Below are 21,712 nucleotides of genomic sequence, written 5' to 3'. Positions count from 1 at the left end.
CCCCTGTTTATCAGTACATGAACATAATTTTTAAAAAAGCTTAAAAAATACAGGTTAAACATTTCGTTTGATCAATATTCGAGTAACCTATTTGTAGTATTATGTTTGCAAATCTCGTCGGTGGAACACATCTCGCGATGCAGAATTAATATATGCTATGTTCTTTTTATCGGAAAATTAACTTTCAGTGTCTAATTCTGTCTGGATATCAGTCCTTAATTAATTATAATTAATTTAAAAAGACATTGCGCGCTGTATGAACGTATCTTTATATGGAGATGTGGATTATTTTATAATATACATGACCATTAGAACGACTGCAAGACAAACAATAAGCTCTGTGTCGAGTGTGCTGAAAATGAATGCATGATTTCCGAGGAGGACCTGAATGCAGCACTTTACCCGATCACTTCTTTATATTTTTGTTTCGGCCATGGCTGTGGCAATGCTGTGCTAGCTAAGCAGTATCGATTTTACGTCGTGGTTGTTGCTTTTTTGTATACCTTAACGATATTTATGCAACTGCGTCGTCCAAATTACTAAAACGAAGATGACATCTAAACTGAAAGGTAGGTTACAACCGCTACTATTATGTTAGCCAGCTAAGCTAATGTTAGCTAAGATGCCTCTGCTAGTTTAGGATTGTTGAATGATTTACCAATAATAAATGCAATAGTGCACCAGAATATGGTTTATATAAACTGTGAATAAAAGTATCCACCGCTGAAAGTTTGTAATGATTTTATCACGTCTGTATAAGCATTTTGCTGTAATACCAACAATGCTACTTAACATTACCCTCATGCAGGGTTACATTTTATTGACTTTGGTCTGACATTAGGCTAATCTTAGCATCACTTTATAAGATCTGTAACTCAACAGCGTTTGAGTTAAACTCAAACAAAAATCTCTGAACTGTTTTCTAGTACTCGACTGTTCATAGACTCGTTTATTGTTAAAGCGTTGTGGCCGTTCATTCTTTTAACCATTGTTTAATGGAGTCAGTTGCTGAACTTATAACTAGCTGTTTTTCCTCTAGTGACGATGACTGAGAAGACGTTTTAGTTTATTCCCCTCATTGTTTATTACCACATAATATTAATATAATCATTGTATATCGATTTATATTCTAAAATTGCATTATATTTAATGTATAACAAGAAGTAAATTTGGCACATAAGTAGAATAATATATTTGCTGTACAACCATTATAAAATCAGGTATTCAGATATTTATATGTCTATTTAAATTTTTCTATGAAGTCACTTAAAACGAATGAAAAATATGACACACATGGGAAGTTTTAAATTACTTTGTGCATTTGTTGTATATGTATTTGTTGTGTATTTAGCTGCAACTATTTAGTTGTTACACTTGTTATAAATATGAGATGAATTGGTCCAAAGACCAGTGTAGCTAGTGACATTATCTAACAGTACATTATTAAATGTAGACACACTGAAACCAGTAGATGGCCAAGTCAAACATCACAGTCTATTTCTAGTGACTGACACAGTAGCTTCATAAGGTCTTAGCAGGCAACAAGTAATACATTTTATGGGTTTGTTTTTAATGATGTGGTTTGATTCTAGTGGGGAAGGTCGGCTCCAAGAACAAGGAGGATGCTCCCTACGAGTTGGAGAGCCAGTTTGTTCTGAGGCTTCCTTTGGTAAGAATATTGGTCTTATTTTAGCTTCAGTGAATTTCGTTTTGACCATTTAAGTGAATTTAATTTAGGTGAAAATAATATGAGTTTCTTGTACTTGTTTTCTTTTGTTTCAGGAATACGCCTCAACGGTGAGAAGAATTGCTCAGTCCAGCAGTATGAACATGAAGGACAGGCTCACCATCGAGTTGCACCGTAAGGAGCAGTTATGATACTTGTTTCACCTCGTTCTTTTATCTGTCTGGTTATGTATTTTGCACTCCATGCGTAATTATTAGGCAAGAGTATTTTGACCATATCCACATTCTTATTGTTATTATACTTTCCAACATGAAGCCGAACAAACTTAAATATCTATTGCATTTAAACATGCTAGGTGATGAGCGTTTGTAAAATGAGGGCGGCCTTTGGAGATCAGCACCCTATATCAGGTCTGCACAATTATTACTTTTCCTCAGGCAAAATGGGCCAGAAAAGAGATCTAACAGACTCTGAAAAGTCAAAAACTCTAAAACATCTTTCAGAGGGATGCAGCACTCTTGAAATTGCCAAGATACTAGGACGTGACCACAGAACCAAAAAGGGCTGCGACAAACTTGCTGAGAGAAAAACACGTAAATTAGCTGCCAAAGATTTGGGAAGAATCGAACTTGAAGCTACCAGGAACCCATTATCCTCCAGTGCTGTCATATTCCAGTACTGCGGCCTACCTGCAGTGCCTAGAAGCACAAGTTGTTCAGTGCTCTGAGACATGGCCAAGGTAGGAAAGACTGAAATCTAACCATCACTGAACAAGACACACTAGTTGAAGTGCCACAACTATGATATGAGTGTGACTGTTGATGGACCAGATGGGTTTTCGGGTTGAAGATGGACTCTAACTACCAAACCTACTGCCAGTTTCTAGAATATAACTTCTTCACATAGTGGTACAGAAAAAAGTCTGCATCTTTCAAGAAGACCATGATTTTTATGCAGGATAATGCTCCATCTCATGCATCAAAGTGCTCCACTGTGTGTAGCCAATAAAGACCTTAAAGATGAAAGCGCAATGACATGGAAGGAAAAGAAAGAAAACAGGAAAACAGTTCACCTCTCTGAAGTTTAAGTTGTTTGTTTATTAGTTAAATCCAGTTGGCAGCTTACTATTTTTATTGCACGGGCACGTCCAAGAAATGTGGTCGGAAAAAAATCCTGATTGATCATGATCAACAATCAGTTAAATGTTTGGTGACATCAAATAGAGGAAAAACAACAGTAGGACTCAGGGTTATGTGTAGTAGTGAAAGTAAGAGCACAGCTGTTTAGGGGACTAAACAGCTGTGTAGCCTTAAGAAAACCACTAATCAGTGAGGCTTCAGTTCACTAGGGAGTATCTGAAATGATGAGTCCAGATTTACCCTGTTCCAGAGTGATGGGGCATCAGGGCAAGAAGAGAGGCAGGTGAAGTGATGCACCCATCATGACTAGTGTCAGTGGCACTAGTGGCAGTGCTATGATCTGGGGTTGCTGCAGTTGGTTCAGCAACATAATGCCCAATGTCTGCCTGAAAATCCTCAATCAATGGTTTTTTTTCTTCCCTGATGGCACGACCATATTCCAGGATGTCAATGCCAAGATTCATGGGGCTCAAATTGTGAAAGAATGGTTCAGGGAGCATGAGACATCATTTTCACACATGGATCGTCCACCACAGAGTCCAGACCTGAACCCCATTGAGAATCTCTGGGATGTGCCGGAGAAGGCTTTGAGAGAAAGAAACTAATGCAGCACTGGATGGAAATGAATCTGGTGACATTGCAGAAGCTTCTTCTCAAAACAGTGCCACAGTGAATGCTGTTGTAATCAAAGCGAAAGGAGATCCAACGAAATATTAGAGTGTGTGTGTAGTTTTCTTTTTTTGGTGTTGTTTTTTTTTGTGGCGACTTTTTTTGGGCAGGCTTTGTACATTTTTAGTCTTTGTAGTTTGTAAGTAAACATTCACTGTTTCAATGTTTCCTATTTTTTTTGAAAAGTGGAAGTTTAACAACAAAATTGAGTTGAGATATTTACTGCCAAATCCTATGCATCTTATTTTATGTGTGTCTAACAGTGGTGTTAGTTCTGTCATCACCCCTTTAACAATCATTTGTCCCTTTCTTTAACTCTTATTCGCAGCTGACGGTCACCATGGCATAGTTAGAGTCGACCGCGTCCCTTTAGCCTGCAAACTGGTGGATCTGCCCTGTATGATTGAGTCTCTCAAAACGGTGGACAAGAAGACATTTTACAAGACTGCTGATGTTTGCCAGGTAAACCGCTGCCTCTTCATAGTGTACAATGAAAGTACTTGCTTTTAGCCACGTATAGCGTCATTGAGACATTAAATGAGTTTAGGATTCTAATTGTAAATTAAAGTTAATATTACAGTTTATTGACTATAAAAAAAATAATAAAAAGGAATAGATTCTGCCTCAGCTTGCCTCTTGCTAATTACAATAAGCCATTAATATTTTCCACGTCCATGGTTTAGATGCTGGTGTGTACACTAGATGGAGACCTTTATCCTCCTTTGGAGGAGCCAACTGGCACTGACCCCAAGAGCAAAAAGAAGGATAAAGACAAGGACAAGAAGTTCATTTGGAATCATGGCAGTGAGTAGATACGCATCTATACCTAACAGCTGTCTGCTCTGTTTGTGTTGAAAACTTGGCACATCAACAGTTTTGGAAGCACAGTTTGCCCTCCACATCTAATTGACTTACTTTGACTTGATTTGACTAATCATCTTGTTTCGGTCTGCAGTCACCTGCCCCCTGAAGAACACGCGCAAGAGAAGATTTCGGAAGACTGCGAAAAAGAAGGTTTTGGCGTTTCCATTTTCCCTGCAGCAGTCCCTTCTCATTTCCCGTCCGTCTCCTTAGCATCCAGTTTGATGATCCATCTCTTTCCCAGGCCATCTTCCAACACAACATTTACATTTCATAAAACAGGAACAGTGGTGAAAGTAAAAACTAAGATTTACATATAAATAAAGCCTTTCCATCTTAGTTTGCCCCTAAGGCATGCAAAAAAGCAATTTCACTATTGCTTTGATCAAACTGAAAGCCAGTGAGCTTGAGCAATACACTTCTACTTTGTCTTCTGAATAAATCTTCCTTAAGGTGCCGAGCCACATTGATTTGGCCCCTTCTGTTTTTAATCGCTAATGTGTTTCCTGGCATGCAGCCAGCTGCTACCTTTGTGTGTGTGTGTGTGTGTGTGTGTGTGTGTGTGTGTGGGTGAGTGAGAGATGCTGCTAAGACTACAAGTAACTCAATCTCTCCCACTTCCCTTCTCTTTCTCTCTCTCAGTACATTGAATCTCCTGATGTGGAAAAGGAAGTGAAGAGATTGCTGAGCACTGACGCTGAGGCTGTCAGTGTCCGTATCCTTTCAGACACCTACAAATATTCATGCATTTTATAAATCCCCAAAGCCTTTAAGAGTATACATAACCGAGCAAAACAAGGGTGTTTTTTTCCCACATACCCGTGAAGTTCCCACTGATTCACAAAAGTTATCCACATTTAAGTAGCAAACAGTTGTAATGTGATACCTGACCTGTTGCGCCTACTTTATTTTTCAAGTTTTTAAGAACAAAGATTAGTGGTTCACTTGACCCGACTCCTTCTAATGTCTTTGCGGGAGAAATCACTGTGCAGTGACACTATTAGTGGCCTAATGAAACTCTAAACTTGCCTGACAGAATAAGAGCACAGCGGGGCTGCTGCGAGTAGCCGCTTGCTGCGTGTTAATTGAGATGGACCGTTCATTATCATTGCTTAGTTGGTCGCAGTGAAGCTAGATTCTAATTATAGGTTGAGTTCATGCATGCAGCAGCAGACGTAGACATGACACACTGACTCGTCTACTTCAAAGAGGAGTTAGTCGAAAGTGGTTCGGTGTGAGACCTGTGAGGGTGGAAAGGAATCTACAGAAGCTGGCTGGACCTTAACCCGCGACGATCAGGGTGGGAAGTTATAGCAGAGGATGAGTCCAAGGAAGCAGATCAGCATGGCTCTCTAGCCAACCTGGACTCCTCCCCTGGGACCTCAGGACACAAAATGGGTCACGGATCCTCTGGTAAATAATGTTTACTTTAAAAATCCGATAAAATGCAGGTGTCTTTGGTAGCAGGCGCAATCTTTTGTCTATGCAAAGCAGTACAACGGACATTTATTTCTACCATAACCACTAGTAAAACACATCAGTAATTCCCCATTGACACTGTACAACTTTTCGTTGTAGTGACACCATTGATAATTAAAATATGAAACATTTCATAATGCCATATTGTCTGGCATTCGAGTTTTACACAATCACATAACACAAACAAAGCCTTGAAAAGAATTACTCGCATTTGTTAGAAATATGACCAACATATGCACTGAGTGGGATTTTTTAATATGGAAAATTAAATTTTCTATTTCTCTCTAGTGGACAAACAGCGAGTTTGTTTACGCTTCTGCGACTTGTACTGTAACGCCAAGAGCAGAGTCTGTTTCTTCCTTTGTGTTCGTGTTAATAACACTAATGTGCGTCCCCCGCGCGCCCAGTCCAGCGAGACGAACTGAGGGAGATCTTCAACGACATCAGCAGCTCCAGTGAGGACGAGGAGGACGAGGGGGACCGGCACGAGGACGAGGACCTGAACATCATGGACACGGAGGATGATCTGGTCCGACAGCTTCAAGACAAACTCAACGAGTCTGATTCCGCGCAGCATGAGAGCGACAGGAACAGCCAGATAGGTGAGAGCACGTCGGGGTTTCTGCGTAGACCAAGGTTCTATCATAAGAGTATTTTTATACTCAGATTGTTTATGTGTATCCAATGTACTGAACTGTGCCTCTGCTTTCACTTTAGACCTGGGAGTGACAGCTCAGTCACTTCTATCAGCAGCTCATTTTTAAACCGCGGCGCTCACAGCCAAGAGCTTCGCGACTAAAAAGATTCCAACTTAAAATCGTAACAAAATTGCCCTCAGATACCCTCGGAAAAAATAACCACGGCCGAGTGTGTGGACTTCTAATCAGAGCTGAGTTTTCTAGGTCAGACGTCACCTAGACATCACCGCGCTCAAGCGCGTAGTCCGACTTCAACGTGAAAACACATGCTGCGCCCTCACCGAGAGAGATGCGCACACTGACAGCTCTCAGCCGGCCGGTCTGGCAGGTGTTGTGGCTCAGCGTGCGGCTCAGGCAGCTGTCCAGCCTGACAGCACAATGCCTCCTTATCTACATACATGGAGCTGTCAGTCAGCAACAGTAGCGGTCAGATCCACAGTAGCATCCCAGCAGAGCCTAAACCCCAACATGTTGGAGTCTGGCTGCGCATGTTTTTGGCAGCTGTGTAATGGACTAGTGTGCGGGGACTTCGCCCGACTTTATTTGGCGCGTTACAACAGCTGTATCAGAGAATTGAGTTCCAATATAGAGAAGCAGTAACTGGATACAATTAGTGTTTAGGAGAATTTGAGGGCGGTGGAGCCACAAGTTGTTGTGCGACGCTACCACTCTGGCTGGAATTAATGAGAAGTCGGTGTGGGGCCCAGAGCAGACTGATTTGTGTCTGTTAGAGCTTCATCCCGCTGAAACACGTAATTTTATTAAATGGACTGATTGTTCCAATTACCAGCAATTTGTCAGACTGAAGTGGAGGCATCCACGTTGTTCAAGCAAGCTAAGGTGCACAGCGTTGCCCTCAAATTATGTTCCATCATTTCAACATTATCTGCCCACACTTAACCGAACGCAGGAACGTAAGTGGCGTGTTTTCGTGGATTTATTCACGGCATTCCTAACACGCGAATGTCCCCGTTCTTCCCTCCAGTGATGGAGTACCAGGTGCAGATCAACAGCGTTAAGGCCAAGCTCCAAGAGACGCGCGCCCGGAAAAAACAGCAGGAGGAGCTCATCATGAAAGTGGAAAACCAGGCCCTCAAAGTAAGCAGCGAGCACGCACGCACTTTTATCACACAGCCATTCAGAAAGTAGGTCTGCATGTGCACCGTGTAAACACGAATATGCAGATGAGCTTGAAGGCAAAAGTCTTCATGCAGCATAAATTCTGCTGTGAAGTGAAAAACCTAAAAAATTAGGTTGATTACACACATTGTTGGAGGCAGTTTTAAAAAAAATAAATAAAAAAAAAATATTTGCATTTCAAAAACCATAAATATGACATCTCTCTGGGTGGCCGTTCACTATCAAAACATTGCCGTGCACCATATATGACATAAAAATCTTCTGCCCGGTGCCGTTTAGTGGAGACTTTACAATGAGTGAAACACGAGCAGACACGGCCCTTTTTTATGTTGCCATTTAGAGCTCTCATTGCCCGGTGTTTGGGACCGTCACGGCCCCATCTCCAGTCGTTATTATCACAGCCGTGTAGAAAAGGTCATCCGTCTCTGACTGGCATTCCAAGTGGCCTTTCTGTCAGAGAGGAGATAGTGACATGAGCAGCTCAGGCAGACACACATTTAAAGCCCTCACAATTTAATGAGGCTCAGCATGTCGACTCGAACAAATCTCGTTTGTCTCTCCCCTCTCACAGAACCGCTTCCAAGCCTTGTTGGACGAGATTATTCAGCAGGAGGAGCGGGAGATGGAGCAGGTAAGAGTCTTTTTGTGAAAGCGGAGTACCGGTGCTCGCTGTGAGCTTTCCGCTGCTTTCGAGCTGTGTGCATGTATTTATCTCGTATGAATACCATGATCGCCATTGTGCTTGCTGTCCTTTTAAACCAGACCATTTTTGTGCCTCAAAGCAAAGTTCAAATCCAATCAAGTAAAATTTAATTTGTCAGCAGCTACCAGCGGTGTCCTTTTTTTTTTTTTGCAACTATGACATAGGGGCCGCCCACTCTCTTGGGTCGTTGTTTGTATTGACAAATGAAGGAAACAAATTAATGTGAAAAGACATGTTAATCGTCATCCACTTACCCTCCAATTACACCCTGGGGCTGTTGGGTATCAATCACGCCTTCTATTTTCTGCTCCAACAGCTGGCCTCCCTGCAGGAGCAGCTGGACTCACTGATCGAGAAGTGACCACTAGGGGGCAGTATCACGTCGTCTCCAACCACGCATCATGAAGATGAGGAGCAGGACGGCCTTCAACCAAGGAGGAAATCTTTATAAGCAAAGTTGCTGCGTCATTCCTTTCAGTTTGTCATTTTCATAGCTTACACATCCGGCGTGCTGTCTTCTTTGATAAAAACTGTCCAAATGTTTTAAGTTTACATTTAATGTGAGTCTGTGCTTGAGCATCTGTTAGATACATATGCTGAAGGTGGAACAGCATTTTCTTAAAGTGTTTATAATTCTGTCGAGATCCAGAAAAATGTGGTGGCATATAGGAGTTTGTGTTGACATTTCTGGGCGAAAAGAAGGGGCCTTTCATTGACAAGATCATGGATTAGATGTTATAGGTATAGATCCAGAGGTAGCCTCAAGTGTTACACCTCACTGAGTGTTCCCTAGAAGTGCTGACTATTTTAACATGTATGCCTCTATATGTGTTTGCCATAGAATAAAGAAAGAAGCCGTGAAAAGAATTGAATTCTGAATTTTGCTTTGGACAGAGCTGTTACATGAAATGCCATGATTGTTATCTTCAATCTTCTTATTAGTCATTCGGTCTGTTTAAATGTTAAAAGTATTAGTTGGGCTTTTTTTTTGTGTGTGTATCACAGTTCAGAGCAATGAATGAAATTAAGAAATAGTGGTCTAGGTAAATGCTATCTCCAGCCCATCTCCAGACAATTTGATGTTTCTACCATAGTTTCCAATCTCATTAATAGGCTTATATGGACCATAACTAGCCTCCTTACACATTTAAAAATTTAACCCCAGGATAGTGGTGGAAAACTAAAACCCTGAAACGCATACAAGCTGATCTGAAGGGGCAAGGTGAAACCATGTCTGGTTGACTTGTGAATTAGAGTGGGTCCATAGAGGCGAAAAAAAAAAAAAAAATCACCACTTATGGAACAAGGAACAATAAATTTTAAATAAAATCAAGTTAATGAAGTGACCTTTGGGTTTATGAATTTGTGATTGTCGCATTTTTCTTATATTTTCTAAAGCGAATCAACTGATGAAGATAATAAATTAATAAAATTAATCAATCAATAATGAACATAAACATTAGCTGTGGACTTGGTCTACTTCCTACAGTATATGATGTCCCACGGCTGGACACCCTCATCACTAAACCATCATCACGTGATCAGAGCACCTGATCTCTACTTGTTCGAGAGTGATCTAGTCCTTTCTCATCCACGACCCAATGGCCGCTCCTTCCTGCAGGGATTGCCCCACCAATCGCAGGGGTAGGCGAGGGATTAGCTCCTCAGATTAAAGTGGCCATCTCCAAACCCTGCCTAATCCCGCCATCTGTCAGAGAGCAACAAACCAGCCAAGACTATCTCTGTTAGGCTAATTAGAAAGCCAGAAGAACAAACACCTAGAGGGAGAAAGGAATCTGAAAAACACACTAATTTTTCTGTTCGGTGCGGCCCGAGGCAGAGCGACAATGGAAGAGACGTACCTGCTCAATCACCAAGGCGTCAGGAAGAAAATTCTGGCTGGAGGCACAGGACCACTGCCACACTTTCCACCTGGGACAAAGGTATCCTAAATCACCCTCAGCCTGATGATGGTAGAATTAAACTCAGAATGAGTCCCTGTACAGTTACCATTACACCAGAAAAATTACAGGAAAAAAAAAATGTCTATTTTTGTCCCCGATTTTAGCTGTGTGTTGCATTGCCCACTTCAATTAGATTCTGTTGAATAATTCATGAAGTGAGAAAATTTATTCTGTATCTGGCTCATCCACACAGAGCAAACATTTGGTCAACCAAATTGCTACATGTTTTTTTGGCACTGTGTCTCTGTTTCTGTTCATCCACTGATCTGCCGGTCTCCGACTTTTCTCCCCCTTCTTAGTCACATGCAGCCATATGGCACCAAGCCTGGACACTGTGACAAACATTTTCCATGACAATACCAGCGTGAATTTCCATTTACCTGTGCGTCTGTCTTGCGGTGTATGTGTGCGTGCGCGTGTGCTGCCTCCTGTTGAGGTGATTCCCAGTTGCTTACACAGTTATCGGCGTATTATACACAATCTGTCGGGCTATAAATAGAAGGTTACAGGCATCCAGCATCATTTTACAGTCAGGATGACGGTGAAGTCGTTGCAAGCGTTTCACATGCACAAAAACAGATGGAAGGCATGAAAACCCACATGTCTGGGTTGCATAAGAAGTGTCTGGAATATATCATGGCAGCATTCAGTTCAAAAATCCTTATTGTAAATTATAAAGCTACAGATTATAACAGGCACTTGGATTAAAGGGAAAGCTTCAGCAAACTGTACAGTTGGTGCAGTTTGTTCAAGGCAAACTTGATTTAATCCATCATTTATGAACTCTATGTCAGAGGCAGAAAACATGCTTAAATTTATATAGGCTTTTTGTTTGCATGTCTACATGCTGTGTTAAAAGCAAATAAAACAGTTTCTTAATCAATAAGTAAAAGGTTTGATGTTGGTAAAGATTGAAATCTATAGAATCTCTCATAATAATTCCTGTTCTTGTAAAACACTGTATGTGTTTTAAAGTGCGAAGTAGTAGAGTAATTCATGTTTGACGTGTTTATTGCATATCGTGTTGAACAACATACAGTAATGGGCCTAATAAAGTGGCCCCTCAGGAAGCCCCTTACACTCATCTCTTTAAATCTTCCTGTCCTCAATCTCTCTTGGCGTCCAAGCTGGTGTTCCATTTCCAGACTCTGTTGGACAACTTTGAGAGGACAGTCATCGATGACAGTCGACTGGCTGGCAGACCAGCTGAGATCTTCGTCGGAAAGATGTTCAAGATGGAGGTCTGGGAGACCCTGCTGACGTCCATGAGGATCGGAGAGGTGGCCGAGTTCTGGTGCGATGCCATTGTGAGTGGAGCCACAGAAGGCACCAACATACTCTGAGATTTCAGGCCCCCTAAGAGGTCCCCACAAGTGTCCACGAGTGAGGAGGGAAAGCTTTTTGTTCCTCATTACGATGCACATGAATTAACCTTCTGTAGCCTCCTACATACTTGGTATTACAAAACACAAACACAGCAATCTTTTTGTGCAAATGTTAGTGTTTTTCCATCTGGAGGAAAATGTAATTTGCAAGTGAAATAGGAGGCTACTTGTTGTGTTTTCTTGTAGGACTGATTGGCACTGTGTATCAGCACTGTGGGTTAGCATGATTAGCGTCATTTATCTGTCTTGTGTTACACCCTGTGCTGATGTTGTTGTCGATGTGGTAATTTTGCAGCACACCGGCTTGTACCCCATCGTGTCCAAGGGAATGAGGATGATTGCTCAAGGGAAAGACCCCCTAGAGGGCCAGAGACACATGTGTGGCATGGGGAACATGTTCCACTATCACTCAACTGGTTTCCCAGAGCTAGATGAGATAATGCGAACTCCTCAGCCACTGATATTTATCATGGAGCTGTTGCAGGTAAGCACCATTGGCTAAATGTTATGTTCAAGACAGTGCTGGCCTCTAATTATTTTCAGCTCAACTTTTAACACTGTTACACCTAACGCTGTGTCCAATAATAGCAGAGTGTTTAAAACAGTGAGTATGTAAATATATACACACAAATGTGTCGGGAACATTGCACATTCTATTACAAGTCAACACACAAAGAGATATTTAGCAAATGTGATATTACTTTACAGAAAGTGAAGAAAATGGATTGTTAGGCTGTTAAAAAAATGACGTTTTCCTTCACAAACTCAGACATTTTCTGTATAAATATTAAATTATTGTACAACCAATGTTTCTGAGAACCACTGCAGATCTGTGTGGAGCACCACTTCTTTCACAATCTTTTACTTTCTTTGTACATGACAACTCTTGAGGGGTCTTGTTGTCTTGTTAAAAACTCATTTCAAGGGCATAAGGCCACGTGACCTCTTCAAATATTTTGATATATTCAAACTGATTCATGATCCCTAGTATGTGATAAATAAGCCCAACGTCTAAGTATAAGAAACATCCCCCTATCATGATGCTGGCGCCGCCATGCTTCACAGTGTGCTGTGACTTGAATTCTGTGTTTGGGGTCAACTGACAAACTGTCTGCATCCTCTTGGCCCACAAAGAACAATCCACAATCTTACATTCATCAGTCCATAAAATGGCTTCACATACCCAACTGCTCACAGGTGACTTTAGGCCTTCTCAGATCTACCTGGAGCGGATCGTTGGCTGAGTCTCGATTTATTTGAATGATAGTTTTCCATTTTCTTCCACATCCTCTCGGTTTTGTTTGCCATCTTAAAGCAAATGGGATCAGTTTAGCTTAGCACCCAATAGTTTTTTTTTACACTTCTTTCTGTGTTTTCCCATCTTTAATGAACATTTTAATCAAAGTGCACTGTTCTTCTCAGCCATGTCTGGAAGGACCCATTTTATTCAGATCTTCGGACAGAAATGCACTCTAACCAGCAATGTACAACATTTGCTGCCTTTGTCTGTGAATAAGAGCTACCTGTTTATTTATTTTGAACACGCCCCTCTCAATTAATGATTCAATTTCACAGAATCAGCAGCATGCACGTCATGACTGCTAGTTCACTATTACTCTATTAAACCTGCTACTATTTTTTTCCCCATGTAGAAATATCACTTCTACCAAACACACTGATTGATCTGGTTAGTGATGCTGGCCTGTTATTATTTTGAACACAACAACATATACCAATTTCTAAAATCCACTGACAAATCTCAAGCCCCTCTCTGCCTTAGACATTCAGTTTTGAAATATAATATTACCAGAATCTGCTTGAGACTCACCAGGGAGTCCAACAGCAGCAGCAGCAGCAGCAGTAGTAGTAAATTTAATCTATCTTTTTCTAGTAGTAAATTAAATCTTTTACTTTCTTTGTAGATGACAACTCTTGAGAGGTGGAAAGGTTTACATCCTTTACATAGGTAAAAAAAAAAAAAAGCAGTAGGTCATTCATTCCAACTTCTGAAAACGTACTTAAATATCTAAAGTAGAAATGGCATGCATAATGTTGCATAATGTCTTCTTACATAGTGCTAAGATATGGGGTCCTGGCTGCTGATTTATTTCAAACCTGCTCCTCAGCACAAATGATTACCTTGTCCAACCAGATGAAATATCTTTTTATAAACTTGTTATTGCAGAACACTTTAATTACTGGTTGTGTTGACATCGCTTAGTTCCAGCAGAGCATTGCCTAACTCCCACCTGAGCAGGTGCAATAAAGCGCTTACCTGAAACCAGCTGCGTGGCTAGACAGAGCCGTTAAACTCCACAATTTATTCTTTGTAGCGCGGCTGAACAGAAGAATAATGAATGGCAAATAGCAAAGTGCCTCAACACTGTGTCTTTTTTTCTCTGTTTGACATTTTCCTTCTGTTGTGCCCTTGTCCTGCCCCCTCTGCTCCCAGGTAGGAGACCCCATGTCCTACCACCGAGAGTCGTGGATGATGGAAAAGGACGAGAAGCTGCAGACGGTGCCATCTCTCCACATGCAGGGCAATGCCCTGGTCAAGCAGAGACGATTCAGAGAGGCTGCAAGCAAGTACAAAGAAGCTGTCCTGTTGCTGAAAACGGTCCAGTCCAGGGTGAGTGATGGACGAGGGGAGAGAGCCGGGACGGAGGGAGCTAAATGACTGCACCGCGGGCTCGCACATTTTGAGGTTTTCTCAGGATTTTAGGTTTTTGGGACACGCTGCTCATTCTTTTCCAGGGGGACGCTCATGTTTTCCTGTTTTGCTCTGCTTCACTGTGGCTCTGATTACAGGCTGTCGGGTGGGTGGGCTGGCAAGGGAGAGAGGAGGGAGAGCTGTGAGGAGCTGGCTATGATGAGAGGGGGGGTTGTAAGAATGGAGGAATACTGAAGGGAGATGTTGACAAGAGAACATGCAGGATTGCTTGTGATTTTTGGCAGCATTCACAAGTTTGATGTTTACAGATATTGGCCTTTGTGCAAACAACTAGTGAGCCTCGGTTGGACAGAGATGTCCCAAAGTCATGAACTGTTGGTATGAATTATTAAAATATGTGTAGGAGCTGCCGAGCAACATAGCAGCACGACGAACGTATTTTTGTTCTTCCTTCTGTGCATGTGTGTAGGAGATGCCAGGGGATGTGGACTACATTAACCTGGGTCGAATGATTGTCCCCCTGGAGTTGAACTACTGTCAGTGTATGTTGGAGCTGGAGGAGTATTATGAAGTCATAGAGCACACAACTGAACTGCTGGAGAAGCACAAAGGTAAACCCAAAAACTTGTTTAAACTGAACAGACTTATTCAGATAATTTTACTAACCGAGATGCATCGTTCAACTGCTTTTTCCAAGTAGAATTGACAGGGCTCTGCAATTTTTCTTTCTTCCTCATGTCATTTAAGTTCACATTTACACCACGCACCGCTCTATCAAACCTCTGAGCTGAACGGCTTCACCGGAGCAATGAGGGTTAATCGTATGTGCAGAGCTAGTTCAATAGTGCGAGGTTTTTATTCACTGACTTCCCCCACCAGGGATGTGAACCAGCTAACATACAATATGCCCACAGTCCTCTAACTTCAAGGCTTCCACATTTTCCCCAAATTCAGAAAAGGGCAAAAAAGGAAGCAGAATTTCTTTATCAGCATGATTTAGCTGTTTAATGTATATAAGTGTCATTACTGATTAATAAGTATGTAGATCTTTAATACTTGTCATGTTCGCTTATTCGTTAGAACGCTTTAAAATCTCAATTTGAGAAGAATATTTAATATATTATCATTAATAGTTTAAGGAGGTCCGGATTTCCATTTTTGTGAGCTCGGCTGGACTTTCTTTATAAAAAAAATACTACCTGACACCAATCTTTATTGATGAAATAGATTATGAGCAGTGTTAAATAAATGAAAAATCCCAAAGAATATGAATTGAACTGCAGGCGTTGAATTCTTAAATCCCCGCCTTTTCTAGGGGTACTTGAGGACGAATATTACCTGTAACTGTGACATTTTCATAAATATTTGCTTTCTTGACAAGCATTAATTATAAGGGTAATAGGATTGTTGCAACTTGTGCGCAGCCAGGATGCAGTTTGCAACAAGACTTAATGCAAAACTAACTTGACTGTAATGTCTCTTTGCTGTATACATATATATATACACACACACACTTTTGACATATATATATATATACACACACACACACACACACACACACACACACTTTTGACAAGAAAGCAAACAAGAGAGCACACATGTGACGTCACAGCCAACAAAGTCTCCATGGTTACAGGCACGGAGTAGCAAAAAAAGTGACAGACACATTTAGATTAGCAGCATTAGCTTGAAACACGGGCTTTAACAGCATCTACGTTGTAAAATACATATATACATTTATTTATTTATTTTTAAAAGTGAAGAGCTGTAGACTGTACCAACAGATCTGAAAAGCAGTCGGGGATAAAGAGATATAAATGGATCGCTGCATTACGAAGAACCCGCTAGAATTCAGGCACCGAAACCTGGTGTTGTGGTTCACATTTAGTATCAGGTAATATTAATTTATGTTGTATTTTTCTGAGGAAGTCATACCTTGTTACGTCTTACAGTAAGTTACATTCTTGAGAGCTGATAGATAAGCTTGTCGATGTTGTTGTTTTGGCGTAGTTACAGTAACTATTTCAGTTCAATAAATGACAATAAAGCAATAAACGGAATATTTGTGATCACTCCTCATCATCCTTTGACGCTACAGTATTTTATTGCTAACGTTTCTCAGTGAAGCTATTAGCATTAGCATCTTTAATTAAGCTACGTTTATCATAACTGAAATGACCTAAAATTAACTTAAACAGACTCTCATCCACTTTCCCAAATCCATACTAGGCATCATTGTCGAGTTCAATTACCCTTAATTCAATCCGATAATCCACATTTTTCACGGTCTGTAACGTTATTTATTGACACATCGCACCATGTTTTTGTCACTCAGGGGGCGTGGCTCCAGGCGACAGTGACGTCAATGCATACCATCTATTTCCTCAATAATTCTTTGTAATTACCGAGTAGTAAATTAAGGGCTCGCACACATTACTTTCCTCTTCTGGTATGAGCAAAAGTTTCACAGTCTTCTGGCAGATGAGAGTCTGAAGCCTGTTGTGGGTTCACCGTTGCTGCATGTTACCACTGTGTCTTCAATAAGAGTGTGTAGGAGGGTTGAGGCTGACGATACAGAGGGTTTTACTGCTGGAGCAGCCTTGGGAATTGTACTGTCATACCCATGGCTACTCATATAATCCTAGAGAGGCTTCACACGCTGGCACACTCTCCACTTCAGAGCCTCATGAATTATACCCCTCACCCAGAAATAGGATGCACTGAGGCAGTCTTTATTTCACACTCTATATCCTCAACCTGGATCTTCTCCTTTGCACTGCATTTTCCTTATTGTGTGTTTGTGTGTGCATTACTCCTGCTCTTCTCCCCTTTCTCCTGTGGAACAACAAGTCCCCGTAACATAATGTTTTAGGATGAAGGCTTGTTTATGAGGTTAGGCTGAGGTTAGGTTCAGAATAAGGCCAAGGGGAGGCTCTTGGCCCGAGGTGAGTTTCTAGGAAGTTGATGTAAGTCAACGTAGTGTCACCTGAAGTGATGGAAGAACAGGTAAAGAGGAAGATGGAGCGCTGTGTGTGTGTATGTGGCTGGAGGAGGAAACCTGCCTGTGAGTGAGCATGAAAATATAAGAAAAAAAAAAAAAAAAAAAAAAAGGTGGGCGGGAGTTTGTGAGCTCCACTGGCCCAGTTCGAGCAGCTGTCACAAAAACGCAGCCTTTCTCAGCCCTCCACAAGCATTGCTACACATTCCTCTCCTTTTCAGCTGTGTGTATCTTCAGTTTCATTTCCTGTCTGTTCACACTTTTGTCTCTTCTTCTTTTCCCTGTTGCTCCCCTTGTCATCACGTTGTCATGTTGTCTGTGTCAGTTTAAGTCGGCTGCTTTCCTCCCTGCAACCCAGTGGGTCTTTAGAAAAGTCTCTGCAGTGTCTCTGCTGCTGCTGCTGGAGGCAACAGTAAAATATCTTTAACTCTCGGCTAAATAAAGATTTGACACTGAGAGAAATTAAATGCAGAGGAGCAGGGAAGTGGAGCCACCAGTTTGTACCGAACAGAGGCACTTTATATGCGCGTCTAAACATTTCACTTACTTGCTCTGACTGATTAAGTCAAGCGGAACAGTGACTTTAGTTTGGAGACAGGCACCTTGACTCCGTCCAAAGATAACAACTACCACCAACGCATCCAAAACTAACAGGCCTGACTCTCTGCCAGAATGCAAATAACCACATTTTGATAAATGTCAAACTTTGGCTTTAAGACGGGAGGTTTTAGTGAATGATAAAACTGTACCCTCAGTTCTGATGAGAAACACATATAATGACAGCACACACCTACTCCTCGTTCTAAATGTCACCTCACCTTCAGTATTATCAAATATCTCTGTATTAGATATAAGTCCCACGTATTTATTCACTTCTCTTTCTCTTTCTCAGACTGCGTGAAGGGCTACTACAAGAGAGCCAAGGCCCACGCTGCCGTGTGGAACGAGAAGGAGGCCCGCCGAGACTTCAACATGGTGGCCCACCTGGACGTCACTCTGGCCCAGCTCGTCAGCCGAGAGCTGAAGGCGCTGTCGGAGCGCATGAGGGAGAAGTACTGGGAGGAGAAGGAGCAGTACTGGAACATGCTGGGGAAAAAGGGGAATAAAAGTGATGGAGAGGAGGAGGAGGAGGAGGAGGAGAAAGAGGGGCGTGACGGTGAGGAGGAGAAAGAGAAGGAAGGGGTGGAAGATGGAAAGCAAGGCAATGAAAGTGAGGTGGAGAAGGAAAGTGGTTCAGAAGTTCAGAGAGATGACCTCAAAGAGAAGAAGATTACACCAACTGAGGGAACCGGCGTTAAGGAGGAAACTTCTTCTTCTTCTATCGGTCTAAATGCCTGTGACAAAACAGAGGGGAAGGACTGGCAGCAGATGTTAAGGCTGATCATGTTGCTGCAGGACGAGGGAAACTTCCTCATTAAAGAACAGCACTTTGAAGAAGCTGCCGTGAAGTTCAAAGAGGCTATAGAATATGTGGACTTCCTCCAAAACAAGGTAAGGCTAACAGGTGAGGAGGTGATGTTGCGGGAAAGCAATTCAAGTGGCTGTGTGGGAGGTGAAACGAAGCTCTTTGTGGCGACGTCCAGGTGGACTTGAGGATCGCCTCTTGCCACGGCGGCCTTTGTCGCGGCACATTCAACGTGATGAATAGCCAAACGTGCCAGAGAGAAGTCGCACAAAACGATGACGGCTGACTGTGGCTCGAAAATTGTAATCATGTGTCGTTGTTGCCTTTTCTCTGAAGAGCAGCTGTGGCATTGTAGGTATGCTGACGAAGTGAGGAGCAGAGAAAGGGTGCTAAAAATAACGGTTCCCACAGAGCTGTCACTGTCACACTGCTCGCCTCTGCTTTTTCACTTTCTTTAACATCTCTCTCTTTTGTGCCACACCTCACTGTCCAAGTCCGTGGTGCCTCTCATCCCTCGTGATGTTCGACACCATGGATTTTCCTTTCTGATCCGATACTGAGTAAAATTCAGGCTGGTATCGGCGACACCGGTCCAATACTGATACTTTGTGTAAACACACACTAATGCAGGGGTCTTCAATGTTGACCCCAAAATGATGGAGAGATTAAGTAGGGACCCCCTACCTACTGTACACTTGGTCTAGTGCTATTTATAAATATAATTACCATAATTTTTAATTCAAAATGAAGCTATTCAAATAATACAGGTTAAAATATGAATTTTCTTATTTCAAATACGTGCGGTAGGGTTGGTATGTAACTGCCGTAAACCTTACGTCCTAAAAAAAAGTGGTATATTTCAAATCAGAAACGTCAGTTATTCATCAATAACTTTATTATGACACTGTGCTCTCCTCTTCTGTCCTCCTCACCATAAACGCCTCATATTCTGTGTTGTGGTTTAATCTGAGGTTTGTTGTGTTGCCACAACTCAGTGGTTTCGTTACACTCTGCTGTGTTCCTACATTACCTCCAATGAGTGAGGTATCGTAAGTATCAATACTTTGAGTTGAGAATGGATTTTAGAGCGTAAAGACCTGGCATCGTAAATATCAATACTGCGGTATCGATCCGCACATCACTACCTCTCTCACTTAACAAACTAGCTCTTCTCATCAACCCTTACAGCCTTCGGCCGCCTCTTCCTACATCCAGCCTTCTTCATCATTCCTCCCAACATTTTACACATCTTTTTTTTTCGTTTTTGTCATCCATCAGCACCGCCACCTTCTCCGCCCTCTTCCTTTCCACCTCCCGTCAGCCCTGTGCTCTCTTCGTTTCTCAGCAGGTGGATCAGGGCGGCGAGGACTGGGAGTCGCTGGAGAAGGTGCGCCTTCCCCTGAGCCTCAACCTCAGCCACTGCATGCTGGAGCTGGAGCAATACCAGCAAGTGGTGGAGCTCAACGACAAGCTGCTGAAAAAGCATAAAGGTAACATGTGCTGGAGTGAAGACGGCTCTTAGCGCGGGAGGGAACTATTTTTTTTGATATTGAAGGAAGTTCCTAAGTTTGCCCGGCCGTGAGCAAACGCCTGCCTTCGTCAATCCTTGATCGCTGTGTTTACCCGAGAAAGAAACCAAACATTCGCAACAGCAATTCTCTCCCTCCTTTGTTCCTCCGGCACACACCCATGGACATCACAGTCAAAAATGAATTCATTGTTTTCTTGTTTTCTCCTTGCTTCTGCTATGATGAATTATTTACAGTTGAGGATGGTCTGGAATTGGTGTTCTCGTGTTTCTCTTTTCCTTTCATTTACTCCGCTCCAGCTTTTACTCGTCTCGTGACCAGCGCCGAGCGCGGTTACGTCATCCTCGTCTCATCTTAAATTATCAGTTACCCTCGCTTTATTCTGGCTGGCCTCCCGTGGTCCTCGCATGTGAATAGTTTTGTCATTCACCCAAGTTCACTCTCTTTTCTCATACCCCGCAGGCACCTTTAAGGCAGTGTACCAAAGGGCCCGAGCGCACGCCGCTCTGTGCAACGGGGATGAGGCTCGGAGGGACTTCGGCACGGTCGAGAGACTGGACCCGAAGTTCAAACCCTTTGTTCGCCAGGAACTGAAAAAGCTGTGCGAGAACCTTCGCGTGATGAACGCCCGCAAGAACAAGACTTACTGGGATGTGACTCAGGAGAAGTGGGGGCCTCATGGAAGCAAGGCCAAGAGCGCAGCAAGCAAGAAGAATGTGAAATTTTCTCAGAAAGCCGCGGACGAAAAAACTAAAGCGGGTAAGAAGACTGAAGACAGTAAGAATAAAGAAGAGGAAAGCTTAGAGAAAGCCCCCCCTGCTGTGAGAGAGGAAGTGGATGACACAGAAACAGAGAAAAATCCAGATGTGAAAGCAGAGCGGAGTAATGAAGAGTCGGAGTGTGGGAAAGCAGGAGGAGAAGGGATAGATGATGAAAACGCAGAGCGGGTCGAGGGCCTTGAAGCCGGGCCACGTGCACCAGATAATCAAGCAACAGATAAAGATAGCGGCGCTGCGCCCACGAGCTCAGGCAAAGATAATGCAGCGAGCAAGAGATCAGCGCGTGACAAGGCCAGAAAGAAGGTCAAACGCCAATCACAGGCTGCACCGGACCCAGGCCCAACGAGCTCCGGGAACAAAGCCACCAGCGGCGGAACTGAAAGCGGCCGCACTCCATCAGTGTAGCTCACTGGGTCGAAATGATCCCCTGTAAAACCAAAGGTCACCGAGAAAACCGGGGACAAAGAGACAAACAGAATAGATGAAAAAGCAGCGTGTGTAGAGGAGGAAATACGTCATAAAGAAAACAAGCCTCAAAACAGGAAATATTGATTCTGCCACGAACAAATACAGATAGAAAAACAAAAGGAAAGATGTACATAAAC

At 42.5% G+C, this 21,712-nt stretch overlaps 2 protein-coding genes across 2 annotated transcripts; both read left to right on the top strand.

The window, feature by feature from the left end:
* The first annotated feature begins 385 nt into the window (after positions 1–385).
* Positions 386–9,243, top strand: taf7 (TAF7 RNA polymerase II, TATA box binding protein (TBP)-associated factor). The gene is made up of 12 exons (XM_047584824.1): positions 386–569; positions 1,593–1,669; positions 1,783–1,861; positions 3,824–3,957; positions 4,179–4,299; positions 4,451–4,509; positions 4,999–5,071; positions 5,656–5,769; positions 6,243–6,437; positions 7,519–7,631; positions 8,245–8,304; positions 8,693–9,243. Exons 1-12 carry the CDS (start codon positions 551–553, stop codon positions 8,735–8,737), a joined length of 1,089 nt encoding a protein of 362 aa, XP_047440780.1. The 5' UTR covers positions 386–550; the 3' UTR covers positions 8,738–9,243.
* Positions 9,244–10,094: 851 nt separating this feature from the next.
* Positions 10,095–21,683, top strand: LOC125008248. The gene is made up of 8 exons (XM_047585395.1): positions 10,095–10,319; positions 11,468–11,647; positions 12,021–12,209; positions 14,178–14,354; positions 14,866–15,007; positions 18,287–18,885; positions 20,145–20,289; positions 20,791–21,683. Exons 1-8 carry the CDS (start codon positions 10,224–10,226, stop codon positions 21,510–21,512), a joined length of 2,250 nt encoding a protein of 749 aa, XP_047441351.1. The 5' UTR covers positions 10,095–10,223; the 3' UTR covers positions 21,513–21,683.
* The last annotated feature ends 29 nt before the right edge of the window (positions 21,684–21,712 follow it).

The sequence above is a fragment of the Mugil cephalus genome, chromosome 5, assembly GCF_022458985.1.
Source record: "Mugil cephalus isolate CIBA_MC_2020 chromosome 5, CIBA_Mcephalus_1.1, whole genome shotgun sequence".
NCBI classification, from domain to species: Eukaryota; Metazoa; Chordata; class Actinopteri; order Mugiliformes; family Mugilidae; genus Mugil; species Mugil cephalus.
This window is presented reverse-complemented; position numbering and strand designations above follow the sequence as displayed.